The sequence below is a fragment of the Dromiciops gliroides genome, chromosome 1, assembly GCF_019393635.1.
Source record: "Dromiciops gliroides isolate mDroGli1 chromosome 1, mDroGli1.pri, whole genome shotgun sequence".
Classification (NCBI taxonomy): domain Eukaryota; kingdom Metazoa; phylum Chordata; class Mammalia; order Microbiotheria; family Microbiotheriidae; genus Dromiciops; species Dromiciops gliroides.
The window spans coordinates 570,166,570-570,189,555 of record NC_057861.1 but is presented as its reverse complement, the minus strand read 5'-3'; the positions used below and the strand labels follow the sequence as shown (position 1 = coordinate 570,189,555).

General features: G+C 35.2%; 1 protein-coding gene across 3 annotated transcripts; it reads right to left on the bottom strand.

The window, feature by feature from the left end:
• Positions 1-716: 716 nt before the first annotated feature.
• On the bottom strand, positions 717-22,740 carry NFIL3 (nuclear factor, interleukin 3 regulated). 3 transcript variants are annotated; one of them, XM_043979865.1, is made up of 3 exons: positions 22,307-22,740; positions 21,185-21,262; positions 717-4,338 (listed from the first exon to the last, which is right to left on the bottom strand). In XM_043979865.1, exon 3 carries the CDS (start codon positions 4,143-4,145, stop codon positions 2,775-2,777), a length of 1,371 nt encoding a protein of 456 aa, XP_043835800.1. In that variant the 5' UTR covers positions 4,146-4,338; positions 21,185-21,262; positions 22,307-22,740; the 3' UTR covers positions 717-2,774. The 3 variants fall into 3 exon arrangements, with proteins under 3 accessions (XP_043835800.1, XP_043835798.1, XP_043835801.1); XM_043979863.1 differs by lacking the exon at positions 21,185-21,262; XM_043979866.1 differs by lacking the exons at positions 21,185-21,262; positions 22,307-22,740 and adding an exon at positions 21,697-21,743.
• Positions 22,741-22,986: the final 246 nt, after the last annotated feature.

Sequence of the window (22,986 nt, the reverse complement as noted above, 5' to 3'; positions counted from 1 at the left end):
TATTAGATTTTATGTCATGCCCCAGCCCCATGAAGATGTCTATTTAATATAGTACAAATTCCTTCTTTTGTTCCCACACACCCTTCCCCATCTGCATTATTGAATATTCAATTCCAAGGACCTTTTCCCCTTCCCCTGGTAAACTTTGATCATATCATTATTTACTGTCAACAATGGGCAAAGGAAAATGAAATTGTTGAAATTTAAACATCAAATTGTTAAAATCAGTCAAAAGTTAAAATGGATAATTCAACTTTGCTTGGAAATATAATTGATTTCTAATTTCTCTGACTACAATTGAAGTCTCTCATCTCTCATTTGCTAGTCAGTATTTTTTATCTTCAAATTATTTATTTTTCCTTTCATCTATAATTTAATATTCACCAACCATTTCTCCTTAGCCTCAATTATTTCCTTCAAAATTTACTCACCATTTTCACCTAACTAAATTCCTCTGTGATCATTCATTAATTTACTTTTTTTATTCATTAATTTAACCAATATTTGTTGAGTACCTTCTATATGTAAAATATTTTAGGGGATACAAAGAATAAGACATGGTTGGTTGGAACTCTTATTTTTTTTTTTATTTTTAGTGACATTTTACCCCATATAGGTTACCAGCACTGATCTGCTTTTTGAACATTACTTTATTTTATTTTTTACTTTTTTTTTTTTTTTTGGTGAGGCAATTGGGGTTAAGTGACTTGCCCAAGGTCACACAGCTAATAAGTGTTAAGTGTCTGAGGCTGGATTTGAACCCAGGTACTCCTGACTCCAGGGCTGGGGCTTTATCCACTGCGCCACCTAGCTGCCCCAAATATTACTTTAAAGCTTGATATATAATCCATACTGTTTTCCAAAGGAAATATTTCTTATATGACTTTAATAGTCCTGACTAACTTGGACTGGACTCTGAAAATGCAGACCTATGCTGGCACTAACAGTGAGATCTTTATGGAAGCAAAGGAAAGAAGAAACTCTGGATCTATTTGTGATTATCTAGAATAAAATGTGGTTCACTACTCCTAAGTGACTCTTAAAATGAAAAGCAGTGAATCAAGTACTGGATCTGCAACAGGAAGACCCAGTTCAAATACTGATTCAGATACTTACTAGATATATGACCTGGTCAAGTCACTATCAGCCTCAGTTTATCATCCATAAAATGAGGATAAAAATAATCGCTTACTTCACACAGTTGTTATGAGGATCAAATAAGATAATGTCTGTTAAGAGCTTTGTGAACCTAAAAGTAATAATGCATTAGTCATTAAGTGGCTATTGGCACCTATCCCTGTAAAATATTAGGTTAGTTTAATGCAACAGAACATCACCTGAATAATGTTGCTCTATTTTCCAATACAGTTAGATTGTAGGCTCCTTAAGAGTAGAGTCTGTCTTTTGCCTCTTTTTGTATCCCCACTGCTTAGCACAGAGTAGGCACTTAATAAATGTTTAGTGACTGATTGAATGGTTAGGCTTTCTTTGGTACCTTACATATTTCAGTTTTATATAAAACTGAAGACAGGGCTATTAAATAAAAGCCACAAAGTATTCTTATAAATCACTATGCAAAATGTGCTTAAACTCTATATCTTAGAAATATTATAAATGGAATCCAACAATTTGTAATACATAATGAACTTTACATTTCAGATAATAAATAATCAGAAATAGTGAACTTCTCATTAACTTTCCCTTGACTGGTGCCATGGCCAATGCTGTACATTTCATGAAACAAGCATTTCCTAAATTGACTCTGAAATAATATATCGGCTATGTATATTCTGTATTTTAAAAAAGAAATATTTTGTCACTCATTTTGCTGTAAGTTGATTAAGTCAAACACTTTTGTATGAACAAAAAAGGAATTAATGTGTACTTTGAAATTTTGTAAAGTATATAAAAGTAGTATGCAAGTTAAAAATACAGGTATATTTTGGCGTTTTATTTTATTACTAAAGAGCTAATTTCCCCAGATAGTCATCTGCCAGAATTTCATGGGTTACAATGAAAGAAAATTACATAAATATTTTCTCTTTATCCATTTTCTTATCACTCATAGCCATATAGTAAGCCAAGTCACTGATTCAATTAACTGCATCTATGTACACGCTTAAAAGAGATGACTCTGGCAAGGCTGCTGATAATCAACTTGGGCCTTTCTTTAAAAAACAAAAACAAAAACAAAAACAAACTGATGTGTAATGAAAAAGTTTGTTTTAAAAGAAAAAAAAACTAATCATGAGAAGCATTTATGGAATCTTCTCTAGGGTTTGATTTTTTTTTTCTATTTAAGAGTTATAATCAGCCAAATTCAAGGAAAATCAAAACAAATTCCTTGGAAAACTTATAGTACAAATTTATCTTGGTTAAGAGATAAAATTCAAAGGAATATGTAAAATATTAAATGTGTAATTATTCTATCATTTAACAGAACCATTGCCTTTTTCACTGAATTGGCTTTACTGGAGTAAAATTTCATTTTTGTCACCAATACTTTATTGTAAGTGGTAACTTGCACATTTAATAACTGAACAACAAAAAATAATGTACTATGTTTAGCCTTTGCACAGGCTACTTGACTATACACAAGGCATAGTGATCATAACACAATCTAATCTTCATAATAATTTGTGCACTAAAAGACACCTATCAGACAACATGTGAACATTACAGTGAAATGACCTCACAAGTCCAGTGAAAACTCAGCATAACACAAAACATGTTCACTGCAAATGACATCTTTAAAACAAAAATTCAGTAGTAACTTATGCAGAGTCTGAAGCAGAAATTTGTTGTGTAGTTATAAGTCTTTTAAGTGAAGCAACTTCTGCTGATAAGTTTGCTATTCCTTGTTTTAAATACAAGTTCTCTGAGTCAGAGACATTGTAGACACTGTCTTTAATTTCAATAACTCCAGTTTTGCAACTATTCTGAATTTTGCCATTGAGTTCTTTTGGATGCCAATGTTCTGGTTTTAGTGACCAATCTTGGATGTTAGTCACTTGCACGGAGAAAGGAGTAAGGGAAGAATGTACCAAATTTTGTGTATCATGCTTTTCAAGTTCAAAATGTTTCTTTGATGACATATCAATAGGTGAGGAGAGTTTCTGTGTGGCATCAAATTCATGATCTAACGTTTCCACTTTTATTTGCATTGCTTTGGCTTTAATCCGAAGCTTATGTGGTAGTGCAGCATTCACTTCTGGAACTTTAACAACTGTTGCATGTATGCTTTTAAGTTCAACCGGGGAATGGATTGGGCCTTTGGGAACTTGTTGCTCATCTTCTCCATCAGATGACTTGCCTACCACACCATCATCAGTTTCTGATGTTCTTGGTGAATTACTTGAGGATCGATTGACTTGCAAGAGAGGAGGTGAGTGAGAATAACCAGTGAAGGTGTTTCCTATGTAGTTTTGATAAATGGATGTTGTATAAGAACCTCTATCATCTCGTGACTCTAATTCCATAGGTTCCTGTTTTACATCTTGGAACTTATTCTGAGGACTCCTGCAATTGTTCTGAATAGGACTCTCCTGAGACTGTTCTATTGATGACACCTCTGAGACATCAGACAAAGAGCTTTGAGGAGAGTGTTTAATGACAGAAATGCAACTACTTCCAACTATAGAAGTTTCATGTTCATCCACAAATGAGCTAATGTTTGATCTGGTTGTTTGATAGTCTTGGAAATACACAGCTGTGGAATTACTGAGTTTCTGTATCTCCTGAGCATATACTGTAGAACTAATTAAACCAAATTTTAATTTTAGTGACAGCAGTTCTGCTTTTAAAGAAGCATTCTCTTCTCCCAATGCAATTAGTTTGTTTTCCAAAACCAGGTCATTGAGCCGACGTTTCTCACGAGACCTTTTGGCAGCTTCATTATTCTTTCGTCTTTTTTCCCAATACATAGCATCTTTTTTTTCATCTGGAATGAATTCCCGTTTTCTCCGGCAAGCTGAAGATTTGTTTTTTCCACCAACTCCTTCATTAAGTAATAGATCTTCATTTGTATTCAAGTCTTCGGACACTTCAGCTAGAGCAGAGTTAAGCACTATCATTTTGTCCACATTTCTACTTGTATCAACAAGTGCCTGCTCCTTTTTAATGGTCTGCATTTTTCTTAGCTGCATCAGAAATAACTTTAGCTAAATCTTTTTTTTTTCCCTTGTGTTGCAGGGCAAATTATATCTCCAGTATTTCTCAAACCACAATTGTTCAAAAATTGTGATTTTATATCCATCAGCATTCCTCTTTTTATTTCATATTGCAAAAGATAAGAACACATACGCTCTTCTTGCTAAATATAGAAGTCTTCTAAGTGATCTGCAATAGATAAATAAAAAAAACCACATCTTTAGTTATTGTTAAACATCTCTAGTTTTTGTTTTTGACAAACTGCCACTTACATGCTATGCTACTTTTAAATCATTTTAGATAATATTCATACTACTTAATATAGATCTTATAAAAATAATTATGGCAGAAGTTCATTTGACTTCAAGAAAGGGGAAATAATTGAAGGCACCTCCTAGTATGAGCCATCATAAGAGTATAATAATGCAAACTGTCTCTTAGTAAAAGACATATAATCCTGTAACCTGCCAATTACTTAAATTAACTCCTATGGACTTGCTTGAGACATAGAAGCAAAGTGATCCGTCCAGGGCCAAATACCTAGTAAAAGTCTATGGGGGGGGGGGCAGCTAAGTGGCGCAGTGGATAGAGCACCGGCCCTGGATTCAGGAGGACCTGAGTTCAAATCCGGCCTCAGGCACTTAACACTTACTAGCTGTGTGACCCTGGGCAAGTCGCTTAACCCCAATTGCCTCACTAAAAAAAAAAAAAAAGTCTATGGGGAAATTTGAACCCAGCTCTCTTTTGCTCCAAACTCAATTATCCTACACGACACTGCTTCTGCAACTTCAAATGACCTGGCTCCAATTTTTTGCAACAACATATATAAATTGAAGTTTGAATTCCTGAAACAATTTTTAAAAGATTCATATAAAAATGAATTTTTTTAAAACCCCTGATTACAATGTGGGCATGAAACTTTCCATAATCTCATTTGAATGAAACTTTGGCCTAATAACTTAGCTTGTTCCAACATGTGACTAATCTCGTTCAGCAGCAAGGAGAAAATAGTCTGCCTTTCAAAAGATTGGCAACTCTTTTGAAAGTATCTGTGCAAGACAATTAAAAATGTTTTATATTTCTAGTTCACTTAAAATTAATTGAGCAACACTTTACTTATAAATATGATAAGCTTTTTTCAAACTCTTAAATATTGCTGTCATAATGGGCTACATTTTAATAGTAGTTTAGGACTAAAATAAACTTTTTATGTTCATTAAACTAACATGAAATGTATAATAATGAGTCAATGCTAGAAAAAATTTTTTCTTAGTAAAAAATTTTGAATTGAAGGCACATGAAAAAATTCAAGTACAAAACAAAAAGAAATAAGAAAAGTAAATTTCATTTCATCACTTCACCCCTCTGAGCTTCTAGAATTTCAACTGATAGGGATGGCTTTGATGATCCCAAAGGACCTTTTCATCTTCAAAATATCCTATTCTATAAATGAAATACTTAAGATCTGAATTTGGCTAAACAAGTTGCTTGATATTAGACACTGAATCCAAACAAACATTTTGTTCCCTTAAGAAAATCTTGACTTTCTTCCCCTAGACTAGTCATTTTCTAGACATTCTTCTCAATGCCTAATTGTATATTCATATTTTTGTAAGGATTACTCAATAAAGCAGCTGCTCAAACATGACTCTCCACTCAGAATTGACACCTGATCCTGCTTACATAAAAATTAAAGATTTTAGCGTTTGTCACTATCGTACAGTTTTATACTAACTAAAAAATTAATTTTAATTTATTATTTTAACTTTTAACTTGGCTGTGAAAATCTTAAAGCATTCTGCCAGTTTGTCTTTTATAGAAGGTATAGAAAAAGGGATGTAATAACAATTAAAATGGGTTATGAAAAATAAGGTTTCAAGTTATGTTCAATTCCATAAAACAATGCCAATTTGTCATAAAAACCCTACCATAGTCAAAAGAATAGCTAATCACAATTCAATGAAATCCATGATTAGTTACTACCATATTACTATGTCTTTGATAATATAATCTCATGGAAAATAAAGCCAGAAGATTAGCACATAGTAGACCATAACACCTTAGAAAAATTTTTAAAAAATCTACCATTTAGGAAAACAATGTTAATTTTCATTGTTTTCTGTTCAGATTTGTTCTTTTCACAACATGAACAAATATTTTCCCTGCCTAATGTATAACTCTTACCTGTTAAAAGGTTTTGCCAATGTTACATGGCTGATACAGGTCTGTATTACCACAGTTACATAGGTATAAAGATAAATTACCTCAACTTTTCATTTCTGTCTCCTGAACTACAATTAAAAACATAATCTTTTCCTTTTCTCAACTGCTCTATCTCTATAAACAACTCCTTTTCCTTTCATCAATTTTATATGTTCTTCCATTTTGATTATCTCTTTCCACTTAATTTTACTTTCCAATTCTTACACTGATGGTATAGAGGTTTATATTGTTTATTTCAATTATTCACCCTGGTATTCCTATACTTTTTACATTGGTCAAATATCTTTATGATTTGATTCTTCAACTGACCAGCTCAAAAAGAGATATCGTGGGAAAAGGGGAGGCACAGTGTAAACAAACCTCAATCCACCTTACCTTTCTGCTTACATTTCCCTTCATTGTTTCTAACAATATTTCTTCTAAGTTCAGGGGTTCTTAACTTTGGGTCAATACATTTAAAAAAATATTCTGATAACTATTTTAACATAATTTATATTCCTTTGTACTTTATTTTATTCATTCAAACACACTACTCTGGGAAGGGGTCAGTAGTCTTCACCATACAGCCCAAAGGGTTTTACAAAACAAAAAAAGTTAAGAATCTCTAACCAAGCATAGTTACCTCACCCCTTCTGCAACCTATGTAGTGGATCCTGGCTAAAATCTTCATTTTCCTGATTAATTTGTCCATATTTCAAATGTTTTCTATATAGTTTTCCAAATCTCACTTCAACTTTTATAAAGCACAATAACGCACAAACAACACAAGGACACACTGGCTTTTATGTGAATAAACATTTATTAATGTCATATGTCAAAAAGAATTCTATGCTTTTATCACTGTGGCTATGATCCATGCTTTAGCAGTTCCTTTCATCTAGGGTAGCTTACATGCTCATGCTAAGTCCCTTGATTTTAAGATGATCTTCACAAACAATGCTTTCAAGCTTGGTAGCATCTTCCAGAAATCAGGGTTACTTCTACATTATGCAGAAAACAACTTTAGTGTATAATATTCAAAATATTCTTTCATAATAATGATGGTTTTCATACCCAAAACTATTGTTCCCTGTTATATTATAATTTAAAACCATATGCATATATTTCTGCATAATATGTATTGTTCTCTTCTTTTATCCTAATGTCTAACACAGACCTCAACTCATTATTCCCCTTCCCAGGACTGGTTTAATATAACTGGATTTTTCTTGGTGCTATCATACCATATTACTACCAAGGTGTCATTGCAATTGTGTTCTCCACATTCATATGAAATAATTTTCATGTATTATACTTATTATTGAGATATATTCTTTTCTTCGAGTGAAGAATGATACTATGAATAATGAAAATGATTTTTTTAACTTGCATAATCTGCAGTCACTACAACACCACCTATACTGTTTCATATAAACTTCATAAAGTACCTTACTTATTTATACTTTGGGAACAGTTGATGTATTAAGAAAAAAATCTCATAATAACTTTTTTTTTTAAAGTGAGGCAATTGGGGTTAAGTGATTTGCCCAGGGTCACACAGCTAGTAAGTGTTAAGTGTCTGAGGCCGGATTTGAACTCAGGTACTCCTGACTCCAGGGTCAGTGCTCTATCCACTGCGCCACCTAGCTGCCCCATAACTTATTTATTTTCAAATTTCATCTGAATATTTCTCTTTCCTGGCTGTTTGCATTTAAAATAATACAGAGAGGTCAAAATTAACTATGCTTGTACCTATTGATAATGGTGGTCAATATGCCACCTTTTAAAAACCCCGCTGAAATTATCTATAAACTTGAATGTAGATTTTAGAATGTAGAAATTAGCTATAATCTTGAATGTAGAACAATGGTGGAATTTGGCCTCATTAGACCTAATTAGTCTTACATTTATTGAATGTTCCATATAAAGTATTATCAAAAGCTATGAAAACAAGCTTGGTGAACTATGACTAGTACCATATTTTAAATAATTTTTCAGTTTGCCTAAGTATATCTAAGATTTCAGTGATTCCAAGACAGCACAAGCTGATCTTTCAACAGATTTCTCCACAGGACAACCCAAAAGAATTATTATATCCTATCTGAAATGTCTTTGATAAAGACAATTTCACTTTGGTAACAATTGATGGGGTCATCAGGAAGAATTATCCTGATTCCTCAGACCACATTTCGAACTCAAATATTTTCCCTTATGATTAATTTTACAACTACTTTATCACTTCCTCATAAAGTATTTTAAAAACAAAAGTGATTTCTGTTCTACATTAGTCACTACTTAAGTTTCTTTTTGGTAAATGATATTAATAGCACCAAATGCCAATACAATGATGTTATTAATGATGGTATTGTACTTTGTACTATTAACTTCATTACCAACTTTAGTTAATCATTGTACCTTAAAAATTTGGCCCTCTCCAGTCCACCCCCCCCCCCCGCATCTCAATGCCATGAAACTCAAGCCCAGAAAGGTTATGAATCCTGTATCTAATTTTCCAAATACACCAAGAAAATATCATGATACACTCGAATTTTACTTTATGTTTTCATATTTCCTCTTTTTTCCTATTTGCCATAGAATACTTTTCTTAAAAGCATTAAATTATGCAGGCATGAGTTACTTTATACTTTCTTTTTTTTTTCAGGGCAGTTGGGGTTAAGTGACTTGCCCAGGGTAACACAGCTAGTAAGTGATAAGTGTCTGAAGCTGGATTTGAACTCAGGTACTCCTGACTCCAGGGCCAGTGCTCTATCCACTGCACCACCTAGCTGCCCACTTTATACTTTCTTATGGTAGTGGGGGAAAAATTAACCTTGCAGTCAGAAAACCTGAATACAAGTTATAGCTCTACCATTTACTAGAAGAGTAAACTTGCACAAGATATTTAACATTTCTGACTCTGAGTTTTCTCACCTCATCTGTAAATTGTTGAATTGTCAAGCATTGCAACACATATCTCGTAGCATCAAATGGGATATTATGTATAAAAAGTGTTTTTATAGTAGACATAAACATGATATTAAAGTTATCCCCTTCCACATAACAATTTTCTCTATCACGGTTTTGATATAACACGGATTGGCATAAGAAATTAAATAAAAATTTGGGGGGCATTTTGAGGAAGCTGAAGAGAACATGCAAAGGCTGGCAGATGACACAGAGCCCATGGCCAAATATTTTACCCAATTTTTATAATAAGGTACTGTAAATAACCCATAAAAGAGAAAGAAAAAATTCAGATATCTTCTCTGGTATATCTGGTATCAAAAAATTTTATGCAATTTTCCTGATCATGGAGGCTTGGGGGGTGGGGTTGGGGATAGGAACATACCTCACCCCTAATCCCTGCAATGTGGAAGGGATGGCTGTAATGTGAATTGTTTTGATTATTTAAGAGTGAAAGGAATTTAATGAAGCTAATTTTTCACCTATTTCTAAAAATCTAGACAAGTCACTAAAATAGTGAATAAGCACAAATCTTTACTTTAAGCCATGCTTATCTTTAAGAAGCAGCATCACTGAAATTTAACTTTCTACTTATGTTCCTAATTAGGCAGCTAGGCAGTGCAGGACCTGGAGTCTGGAAGACTCATCTCTCAGAGTTCAAATCTGGCCTTAGACATTAACTAGAAATGTGACCTTAGGTAGTCACTTAATCCTGTTTGCCTCAGGTTCCTCATCTGTAAAATAAACTGGAGAAGAAAATGGCAAATCACTGCAGTATCTTTGCCAAGAAAATCCCAAATGTGGTCATGAAGAATTAATTGGACCCAAATGAAAACAACTTAACAACAATATATTCCTATTCATCTCAGAGTTGGAAGCAATATTTGAGGCTATCTTGTACAATGCACATCTGAATAAAAATCTCCCCCACAACATACCAAATGGTCATCTTGTCTTTCTTTGAAGACCTTCAGTGAAATATAACCTCTACTCATTGTAGAAAGCATTCCATTCTTATTTGAGATAGCTCTAATTATTAGGATTTTTTTTTCCTTACCTAAAGCCTGAATCTTCCTCTCTATAATTTCCATCATACTTTCTGGGGCCAAGTAAAATAATTTTAATCCCTCTTCCATTTGACAACCCTTTAAATAAATGGAAACAACTATCAGGTCCCCTACTACCTCCTTCAATTTTTCTTCTCTAGATTAAACATCCCTACTTCCTTCAACCAAGTCTCAAATAGCAGGATCACAAAATTAGTCAAACATATATTAGTTACATACAATGTGCTAAATTCTAGGGATAGATAAAACAAAAGGCAAAAGAAATTCATAATCTGTAATAGAGGAAATAGCATAAAAATAAATATGTGCAAACAAGACAAATAAAGGATAAATTAATCAACAGAAAGAATGCACTAGAATTAAGAGGGATCAGGAAAGACTTCCTATGGAAGGTGAGATTTTAGCTGGGTTTTGAAGGAAGCCAGGGAAAGCCAGGAGACAGCTATGAAGAGGAAAACATTCCATGAATGAGACCATCAGTGAAAATGCCCAGAGTTAGGTGATATGTCTTGTGTGAGGAACAGTAAGAAGGCCAGTGTTGCTGGATTGAAGGTTCAATGGGGGATAAAAGTTATAAGAAGTCTGGAAAGGTGGAGAGAAGGTTAAAAGGGGATCCGAACACTAAATAGAAGCTTTTCTATTTGATTCTGGAGGTGATAGGGAGCTACTGGAGTTTACTGTGTAGGCGGTGACAAAGCCAGACCTGCACCTTAGGAAAATCACTTGGAGTAAAAGATGGACTGCAGTGGGGAGAATTATGGCAGATAGACCAACTGGCAGGCTATTTCAGTAATCCAAGAAATAAGTGATGGTCTTAGTGGAGTGGGGGCAGTGGCAGGAGAGAAAAGGGCATATGTAAGAGATTTTATGAAGGTAAAATTGACAGGCTTTGCCAACAGATTGAATATGGTAGGGCAGGAGAGAGGGGAGAGGGTTGAGAGTGAGGAGAAGGAGACAACATCTAGATTGTAAACCTGGGGGACTGGGAGAATAGTAGTCCCCTAGTCAGTAATAGAGACTTCTGGGTGGGGAGAGAGATTTGAGGAAAAGATAATGAGTTGGGCTGAAGACGTTTATGGGACATTAAGTTTGGGATGTCCAAGAGGCAGGTGGAGATGAGAGACTGGAGGGTAACAGAGAGGTTAGGGCTATATAAGTATATTTGAGTATCATCAACATAATGGTTAGGATAATGAATTCAGGGGAGCTAATGACATCACTATGTGAAATAATATAGAGGGAGAAGAGAAATAGGTTCAGCAAAGAGTAAGATCCCAATGTGACCTAGATGAAAAAATCAGCAAAAAAGACTAAGAGACAGAGTAGTGTCACAAAAACCCATAGAGAAGAAAGTATCAAGAAGAGAGTGATCAACAGTGTTAAAGGCTGCAGAGGCCAAGAAGGATGAGGATTGGAAAAAAAGGCCATTGGATGTGACACTTAAGAGATCATAGTAACTTTGGAGAGAATAGTTTTCATTTGAATAATGAGGCCTGAAGCCAGACTGCAGTTAAAAAGAGAGTGAGGGGAGAGAATGAGGGAACATCTATTGAAGATGTTGTCAAGAAGTTTAGTTGCTAAAGAGAGGAGAAAGGTATAGATCGAACAACTGAGTGATTTTTCAGGGTGGAGGAGACATGAACATGTTTACAAGTAGTATGTAAACAGGCAAGAAAGGAAGAAATTGAAGGTAAGTGAGACAATCGGATGATAGAGGAGGCAGTCTGTTGTAGAGGATGGGATGGAATGAAGTTGTTAAGGGATTAGCCTTGGCAAGCAGAAGGACCACCTCATCATGTGAGACCAGAGTTAAGGAGGAGATAGTGGCAAAAGGCATCTACTCCTTACACTTCCATGAACACTTTCCGTTTCTCAATGTTCTTCCTAAAATTGTAGAGCCACAACTGAGTGCAATGCTATAGATTCTTTTTCTTTCCTTTTCTTTTTTCTTTCTTTTTTTTTTAAACTAAAGTAGAAGATATTAATTTTGTTGCCTCCCCAGTGCTGGATATTGATTCTCTTAGTACACTCTAAAATAGCATTAATTTGTATAGCTAAGGAGAAGTAGGATTTTATCAATTAAATTTTTGTGAGGGAAAGTACCATAGGAATAATGGAAAACTCTCATTAATGAATTTCTGCTATTGGATTAGTAAAGATGAAAAATAAGGAAAATGACAAATGTTGGAATGGAGATGCTGCAAGAAAACATACACAATGATATATTGTTGGCAAAACTATGAATTAGTCGAGCCATTTTGTAAAGCAATTTGAAACTACATCAAAAGTTACTAACCTATAAGATCCCTTTGATGCAACTATAGAAGTAAGTAGACCTATACTAAAATGAGATCAAGAAAGGACCCATATATACAAAAATATTGATAGCAGCTTTTTTATAGTAGCCTAAAATGGGAAAATAAAGGGGTGCCATCTATTGGGGATTGGCTCAAAAAATGTGCTATATGAATGTAATGGAATATTATTGTGTCATAAAAATGACAAAATGGACAGTTTCAGAGAAACTGAGACCTACGTGACGTGATGCAAAGTGAAGAGAACAAAATGACATTAGAGAGAAAAAACAACTTTGACAACTTTAGAACTCTGATAAATTATAAATAAACTGAGGATACATCACTCAACCTACCTCCACCCCACAGAGGTGATGAACTTAAATCAGGAATGAGAATTAACTGGACATGTCCAATGTGGGACTTCATTATGTTAGGCTATTTATGCTTATTTTGAAGGGGTTTTTCCATTTTCTTTCTTTTTTTTAAATTTTCTATTATGACAGTAGTAGGAATTAATTTTCTTAAAATCACCATAAGCAAAAAAGAAAAAGGATATAAAGGTTTTGAAATATGGTTTAAGATAGGCACCAGTGTCTGCCAGTCATATTTGTGGAACAATTTTAGCAAATTAAATCTTACTTTGACATTAAAAAAATTCTGAATATACAAGGGTTGTAAGTCTCCCTAAGAGGAAAAAAGCGAAGGTGTCTAAAGGTATCTTTGTGGATGCCCAGCAATTTCCAAACAACTTCATTTTTTTTTTTATTTTTAGAAATCACAAATTTATCAATGTAACATCAAAATCATTTGCAGATATAGCTGTGGCACATCACACACACACACACACACACACACACACACACACACTTCTTATAACAAAGAATGCAAAACTATACAATAAAATAGAGCTTAAAGCTTAAGCAACATTATTATTATTATTATTATTGGTGAGGCAATTGGGGTTAAGTGACTTGCCCAGGGTCACACAGCTAGTAAGTGTCAAGTGTCTGAGGTCAGATTTGAACTCAGGTCCTCCTGACTCCACGGCCAGTGCTCTATCCACTGTGCCACCTAGCTGAACCATGCAACAGTATTCACTCATATTCTTCCACCTCTCCAAAAAAGAAAAGGAGGGGAGTTCATTTCTTCATCTCTTTTCTAGGGATAAGATTGGTCATTACAATTATACAGTGTTTTATAGCATGACATATCAGATATTACCTGATTTCAAATCTCACCTCTGAGACCTTGCATGAACCTGGGTAAGTCACCTAATATGTCTGAATTTTACTTTTCTCATTTGTAAAAAGGGGATAACAATACTTGTAGCTTTGATCTCACGCGATTGTTAAGATGATAAGAAAATGTAAGGCATTATTGTTATATCTCATTCATCTAATTTTGAGCTTCAGACCAGTAAAAACTCTAGATCTTTTCCTAGACAATCTGCTAATAGCAATGTTCCACCCATACATCTTGTATTTGTGAGATTGATTTTTTGAACCCACGTGTAAGACTTTATATTTATCACTGCTATTTTGAATTTTATTAGATTTATGCACCTGTTCTAGTCCATCAAGATCTTTTTGAATCTTATCTCTCACCAAATGTTATCCCTCCCATTTTTGTGTCGGCTCACAATCACATATCTATATTTCCAGATCTCTATTTTCAGCAATATGGTATTTAACTAAAATTGTTGATAGCAGAGAGGGAACGTTTCACAGGCTAGACTATTTTTTAAAAATGTTTCTACCTCTCAAATATTTAAAAATTTACTCTATCATAGAAAACTAGCAGACTGCCCAATTATTTTCATTATTCATTATTTTTAGTCATCTATCTTTATGATGGAAATTTTGTTTTAAATTATTTCATACCTATATGATTTCATTTGGGTAAACAAAGCTGCCAATAGTCAATGGCCTACATAAAATGAGGCTTTTGGACCAAATGATCTCTAAGGTGCTAAATCTGATTCTATGAAAAATAGTAAGTTAAAAATGAAACTTTTCAAGGTGAACTGAAATGAAGTTAAATTGTATAACCATTACTAAGAAGATGATGGCTTATTTTTGATGCACTACATTTGTGGAAACAGTTTAAAACTTCATCCATTAGTAGTTTCTTTAATTTATATAAAAATTATCAATAGAAGTGAAATGTGTGGGAAAATATGGCAAAAAATGAGCTATACATAATTAAGTAAAAGAAAATCCAGTACAGGAATACTTCAGTTTCACAGCATTTTCTAAACAATCTATGTATCATTACATGCCTTACTTGAGCAAAGTACATTTTTACTCCAGAAAGTATATTTTTTCTAACTTGGAAGTTCTTAGAAATTTCAACTTATATATACATTTAAAGTCAAATAGTATAATATTGAAATAATCTGTCATTCAAATTATTTCTACTAACAAATATAAAAATATGATCAATGTAATAATGAATTTCAATTTTTGCTTTATTTTCTCTTATCTTTGACAAAAGAGAATCTGATAAATTAGCTTAAAAGTTAGCATAGAGAGGGCAGCTAGGTGGCGCAGTGGAAAGAGCACTGGGCCTGGAGTCAGGAGGACCTGAGTTCCAATCTGGCCTCAGACACTTGACACTTACTATCTGTGTGACCCTGGGCAAGTCACTTAACCCTAATTGCCTCACCCAAAAACCAAAACAAAAAAAAAAAAGTTAGCATAGAGAGGACAGCTAGGTGGCGCAGTAGATGAAGCATGGGCCCTGGATTCAGGAGGACCTGAGTGAGTTCAAATCCGACTTCAGACACTTGACACTTACTAGCTGTGTGACCCTGGTCACTTAACCCTCATTCCCCTGCAAAAAGTTTAAAAAAAAAAAAGTCAACATAGAGCAATGCTTTTAAACTTGAATGCTTTGGATTGATGACAAAATATAATTTTATAAAGTATTTTTATAGTTTAAGAAATTTTCAAATGACAAACTTACATGAAAGTAGTCAAGTACAATTTAATTCACTACAAAAATAAAATTTGGAAACAATGTTGCAAAAGTAAATGCATAGGGGCAGCTAGGTGGCACAGTGGATAGAGCACTGGCCCTGAATTCAGGAGGACCTGAGTTCAAATTTGACCTCAGACATTTGACACTTACTAGCTGTGTGACCCTAGGCAAGTCACTTAACCCCAACTGCCTCACCAAAAAAAAAAAAAAAAGTAAATGCATAGACAATACATACCTTGAAAGCAATTACTTAAATAGTTTGAAGAGTGGTGTAAAGTAAAAAACAAAAACAAAACCTACCAAGAAATCAAAGGTAGTATGTTTTAAAAGGCTCAGATGGAGGAATAATTTGGGAGGACAGAGTATACCTAAGAGTTTTATAAAATAGGGAATATACATATATATAAATATATGTATATGAAAAAAGTGATTAAAGAGAAAGTAAGAACAGCAAACTAATGTCCCTAAGCTCCTTTATATTATTCCACACTGGTTCAGTGTAACAGGGATAGTAGATTTCACTGATTTTTACTATAATTTTCCTGTGAAGAGGATAAATTTTTAAAAAACCATAAAACAAGTTTATCTTTGGCAATAATTTGTAGGGCTGCTTACTGAGGGTCTTTGGATCCCAGAATGGTAAAATGATCAAATATACAATTTTAAGAGAGCTAAAAGGCTTGTAAATGAAACCTTTATTTCCAATGCCTAAATGTTGTAAAGATTATAGAGACTGTGCTGTTTAAGGGCATAAAAGCATATGAAATGCTTTATACTGGTTTATACTGGTAGTTTTGAAATGACAATTGAGAAATGTTTGACTGTGTTTCTCCCTGTGGTGTCAGGGATGGAGTGCTTTTTTTCTTAAAAAATCCATGAGGATCCACTTGATACAGCATAAAAGAGAAAGCTAAAGTGATGTTTCTTGTCATACTGTTAGAGAAAAACTGAAGACATGGGTGAAGAAATAATGAGAAGTTCTCTAGAAGAGCACTGGACCTGGAATCAGGAAGACCAGAGTTCAAATCCGGCCTAGACACTCTGTAGCTGTGTGATCCTGAGCAAATCATTTAACACTATTTGCCTCAGTTTTCTCATCTGTCAAATGAGCTGGAGAAGAAAATGGCAAACCACTCCAAAATCTTTGCTAAGAAAACTCCAAAAAGAGGTCATGTCTAAACAACAACAAAAGCAGTGAGCCAAGTGGGAGGATGAATTTGGTTAATTTACATATGGTAGTAGTCCACAGATCCCATTTAACTTATTACATGTGGGGCAATCATCCTTTTATACCTGCCATATAAACAAATGAAATAGAATATACAAAGCACAGTTTAATAAAAATGACCTATATTAGCATGTCAGTGAAACTTTTTTTATCAGCATTATGTTGATCTTAAATTCAAATCATATGAAAAGTAGCAGAAGAAGATTATTCACAGAGAAATCTAAAGATAATTGAAAAGAGATGATAAAAATCTGATGTAATACCTATGTTTAAAGTTCATTCTCAGAATATTAGGCTAATCTCTCAACAAAAATAAATTTCGAAAAATAACAAGATATCAAGTAATGTACTATTGACAGCAAATACAAGCATGCCATTAAAAAAACAAGAAAAGAAATTGTCAATGACCTTTTCTATAATTTGAATAAAATCCTAAATATAAATATGCTCTTAGTCATCAATTTCTATTTTTTTTCTTTTGTTCTGTAAACTTTAATGCCTCAGTGCCATCTGGATTACAACTGAAATATTTAAATAGTTATGATTCTAACTGTCATAAAAATAAAACCTTGGCCATATGACTACACCTTTTCCATTGCATATGCTTAATCATGTATCTAATAGTTGGCTGTAATGACCACAGCAAGGTCATCTAGAAGAATCTATTAAAGTGGTGAGTCAGACACATTGCTCAACATGTGAAAGAAGTCTCAAGCAAAGGTTTTTATTTTTTAGGTAGTTGCATCATAGTGATTTTATAATTGCAGTTCACAAAGATAAGCTTTCAATACTAGCTAACCAGACAAGGAAACTCTTTCCAAAACTGTAGTCAGCCCTCACTAAAATTCAACATGAAAAGAGAGTAAGTTTACCTGAACTAAAAATACTTTTCTATTACAAGGATAATAGCAATTGAAAGACTGGAGATGAGGTATTAAACTCAGTTTCATTATATGTATATGATTTTGTGTGAGTATATGTGTGTATACAAATATATACATATCACACACACATATGCATCTGCACTGTTTACCTCATATGGCTATACTAGATTTTAACGATATTAACAATAAAAACCCTTCCCCTGTACCATAATTTTTTACCATAGTTGGCTAGATAGCTTTCCTAGAAAAAAGAAAGCATGATATTCCACAAGTCCATGGGCACAAACTGAAAAGGAAACCAAGAGGTGGGGCAGGTGGTTTCAAATTCAGATTCCTGTTATATAGAGGATTCTTTACTAATGGACACTTCCTTCAATTTTTTCATTTGCAAGATAGAGATAATTAATACTTGTCCTACTTAGCTCAGAGTTGTTATGAGCAAATGAATGGCTTTGTAAAATCTAAAGTTCATTATTATTGTCACTAGTCCAAGGTACCTCCATAACTAAAAAGTAATCAGTGAAACAGCCTAAGGCTGTGAAAGGAAATCTTGGGAAGTTAGTCTTACTAAAATCTTACTGGCAGTCTTTTTTAGACTTAAGAGGCAGCCTGTCAAAAAAGAAAAAAGAAGGCTATTCAGTGTTCAAATCCCTGCTGATAAGATACTGGTCAATGTATGACCCAAAGCATGTCACCTAACTTCTCATTGCTCCCAGGAAACTCTTAAGACTAAGTTGCATCTGCCAGCTGGTATTCTTAGAGAGTTCCCTCCCTAAGAGAAAACTACACAGATGACATCACATATCCTGATTAAAAAAAAAATTAAAAGAATAAACCAGAAATTAAAGATGATACAGTCTTTGGAAAGCTAAGACATCTGTGGCCAAATAACTCAATTCACTAAATTATGAGTCTTTAAATAAAGTCTATGGAGAGTTTGTGTTGCAACAAATATTATGTGGATCAAAAGAAAAATGCTTGCATTTTTGAACATTAGCAATAATTTCTTGGAACTAAATGTCCCAAAGTTGCTCAAGAGCTTAAAAATTGAGGAAAAAAAGCACAGTAAATACTACCTAAATATTGCATCCAATTTGCTATATTATATTAAAAAGTGATGAAGCAAATGTGACCACAATAACTTTTCTGTCCAGTGACAGCAAAGAATGTTTCCTCTTTATGCATATTCAAAGAAGACAGAATGTTTTAAAACATATCTCTAAAAAGTCATTCCCTAAAAATAGTCTTGAAAATCTACTGGAATGATAGTATCAGAACAGTGTAGTAAGATCCTGTCCTTTACTTTGAACTCTGATGACCCCACGTGACAACTACTAGTCATGCCCATTGGATATTTTCTAAAGGAAAAAAAAAATACCACAGTTTATCCACAGGAGATGTTGGGCTGATTTATAACTGGGCTGATTTTACATTTCTCCTCCATCATCATTTCTGGGGGGTAGATGTATCAATAAAGGGAGGGTGTTCCACTTTTCATTTGATTTTTGAAACCGAATTCTGCCCCTAGAGTAAAGATGTTTCCCAATCAGCAGACACAAAGAATACAGTAAGAGGGAGCATTGCTTAACAATTTGCAACATGACAAACTCCCTTTCTTTCTTCCTCCTCCCTCCCAGAATGCCTCCTTTTACTCTTCCACCCCACCCGTTTTCCATTCTTAGAGGTTTCCTCTTCCCTTCCTTTTCTTTCCTCTATATTAATGAACAGCTTTTTAATATACCACATTACATGACTACGGACACATTTCTGCTTCTCCCAGATCCCTCAGCTCTGCCAATTAGCACATTATCACTAACTGGCACATTGTATTCCCTTTTCTCACAGAAACTATATTTGAAATGCCCATCCATTACCCCAATTTATACATAACCCAACTACTCTTTACCCCTTGTCTCTGAGGATTTACTGCTACACTCCTCCCAGCCCCACAGCAGCAGCTCCGCCTCCTTCCTCCCTCCCCACCCAGAACAAAGAAAAGGATGAGGAGAAAGGAGAGCAGAACCGTCATTGCCATCCATCCAGTGCCCCTTTCCTCCCAGCCTAGAGAGAGTTATCTCTTATCCTTAGCTCCACCTCTGGCCAACCCCAGTCCTCTTCATTTCTCCTCCTCTCCTACCACCATGCTACCACCTCAGACAATGCTGACAATTTCTCCCACCATTCCTCACAACTTGTAACTTCTACAGTCTCATCATAGACCCAGTAAAGGTCTGGAGGGGTAAGGCCTAGTAAGGAGGGGATTTGCTCCAGGTGCTTGCTGATGGTGTTGGGCCAGCAGAAAAAGGAAAACTGGGGCCTGGCCACTGGCAGTTGCTACCAGGAGGAGGAGCTGCCATTCTCTTGGCCTCCTACTGAGAGCTCAGACACCCCTCAACCTAAACAAGTGTGTAAGCTGCTATGGATGGACGAGAAGCTTAACTGAGGATACTAAGGTAGAAATTAATTTCCTAGAAAGAGGCTTTCATAAAATTATACATTTATCAAAATTACAAAAATACGAAAAATTAAGTTTTTAAAATTAATTATTTTTAAAATTAAATTTAATTTAGAAAATTAAAAAATAATTCAAAATAATTCTAATACAAAAAGTCTGTCTACACCTAATTTACACCAAATGTGTGTGTGTTGTAGTACAAATATGTGTGAGTATGCATATATATATATATATATATATACAGAGAGAGAGAGAGAGAGAGAGAGAGAACCAAAATAATGAGACAAAGAGCTTTCAGCAGGAGAAGTTATGTAAGGTCTATATATTACACACACACACACACACACACACACCCTCGATATATTATTCTGAATGAAATCAGGAAATGCAACATAAAACAAACTACTGACCTACGTCTACCTCCTACAAATCACATCTGAGGGTAGGAGTGGTAAAACTAATCTGAAGGAAATACTTGTGACTTCATTGTTGCTAATTACAAATTCCCAGAGGAGAAAATGATTCTTAAACTTCGGGGAGGTTTTCTGAGAGCTGTAGTTTCCCTGTCTTTTTATTTTTTAAAGAAAGTCGGCTTGATCTAGGAAAAATGCCGTCAAAAATATAGAATCATCAAAATGTCTCAGAAGACAGGGAGTTAAAACTCAGCAAATGGCTCTGAACGTCTATTTGCTAACAGTCCTGGAGAAAACACCAGAAATAGCACCGTGAAGCCACAATTGCTAAATTGTGATAGTTAGGGCTAAATATAGAAGAAACAATTTCATTTTAGGCTATATGACGATTCAGCAGCATGAACTAACTCACGTCTTACCCAGTTGTCTACTTTTCTATTTATAAACATCCTTTAAAAAAACTGCTACCGTGCCATTTTTTAAAGCTTATTGCCCTAGTTTCTTTGTAGCTAGATTATAAAAATCGTGTAATTAGCTCCCTCTTACTGTGTCCTCTGCCAGCAAATTCTGTGGTTACATAATGCAACATTTCCAGGAACTATTAGGTGATCTGTTTTGCAGCGTCTGAAAAACCAATTACACAAAAGTGAGAGGAAAAGGGAGTTAACAATAATGGAAGGGAATAATTTAACCGGCACAATTCTTTTTTTCCAGATTTACAAAATAACACCCTAGAGACAAACGATAAGATTATGTAGCTTCCTTATAATCAAATCCAATATTCAACTAGTATATGTGTATATTTTTCTGGATCTTAAATTATTTAGTATTTAAGATAGAAAATAGATGTAATTTATAATAAACTAATTCCCCGACGCTGCACCAAAAATTACAAAATCATTGCATACACATACACACACCCATTCTCATAATCATTGCCAGTATTTCACAGTGGGCAGATTATGCAATGTATGAAAGAACAAACCTCACAAATCTTCCTTCGGGCTTTTAAAACATACCTACGATAAATAGCGAGGAATATATAGGTAAGGACTAACCTCCGACACAGAAACAATTGTTGAACAGGCATTTTTGAATGCCGTCACCACCACCCCCTTTTAAAACCTCGTTTCTCAACCAAATCAATTATTTTTAGCGTTACTCAATCCCTCACATCTTCTCCTTTTTCCCCACCCCCTAATCTCCCTCCATCCCTGGAGAAGAGGGAGTGGGGGCGTGAGTCAGAAAGCCTTTTGCTGCATGCTCGGAAATGAATTGACCTCAGAAGAGCTGCCTTAGTGCTTTTCTCTATCAAAACATCAATTCTCCTTAAATATAGTCATATTATGCAATGCAGGATAGAGAAAGGGAGCAAAGTCTACGTGCTGGGGAAAGGGGGTTGCAAACAATATAGTCACTTTAAGGTGGAGATTCCCACATTAACATATCAGCAAAAGTTTTTATAATTAATAAATACACACGTCTAGAGATGTAATATAAACACTATTTTTTACATACACACTTCTGGATGTGACAGCAACTTTTCGAAATTACACGAGTGGGTGGGGTAAGATAGTGAGTGGAGAGACAGAAGGGAGATGCAGAGAGACACAAAGACAAAATGAAAACAAAAACCTAGAAATATTAGTACACAACATGTGTAATTACCTTTTTCATTTTCATCTCGGCTCGGAGAATGTGGTGGGAGGGGCAGAAAACGCAACAAAAACGAGAAGAGATCTCCCGGAAAGTCGCAAGTGAACCAGAGAACACAACACCCGACTCCTAGCCTCAGCTCTAAATGAGGATAGAGGCTGGGCAGGGTTGAGTGAGTCTTGGGTACTGCTGTGTGTGCTGGAGGTGGCGGGGCGAGGGGGGTGAGGGGAGCATCAAAGGATCTGAAGAGAAGTAGCTTGCCTGGGGCTTCGCTCCCACCTCCGGGGCAGGCCCGCAGGCTGGTAGCGCGACACAGAGGAGAAAGCCAGTTGAAGCACTTCCTGGGGTGGGAGAGAGGGGCGCGGGGGATGGGGGGGGTGGCGGTAGAGGAGGAGTGATGGGAGGGGTCTACCGGCCAGCTACAGCGGGGAACCACCACCGCGCCGCCGCCGCCGCCACCGCCGCCGCCAGAGATCTGTGTTAGTAGGTCAATATCGTGCTCTTTGCAACGTACCCTTCTGCCAGCCCCGGTGGTGACTGGCGTCCACTGTGCCCCAATCACAGAGCTCAGAGCCCACCCCGCCACCAATGGTTACTACTCGTCGGGGCGGAGGAATAGAGAAGGAGGCCTGGAACTTGAATTGCTTTACGTCCCTCCCTCTTTTCCAACGACACCACTACCAAAGCTTTCC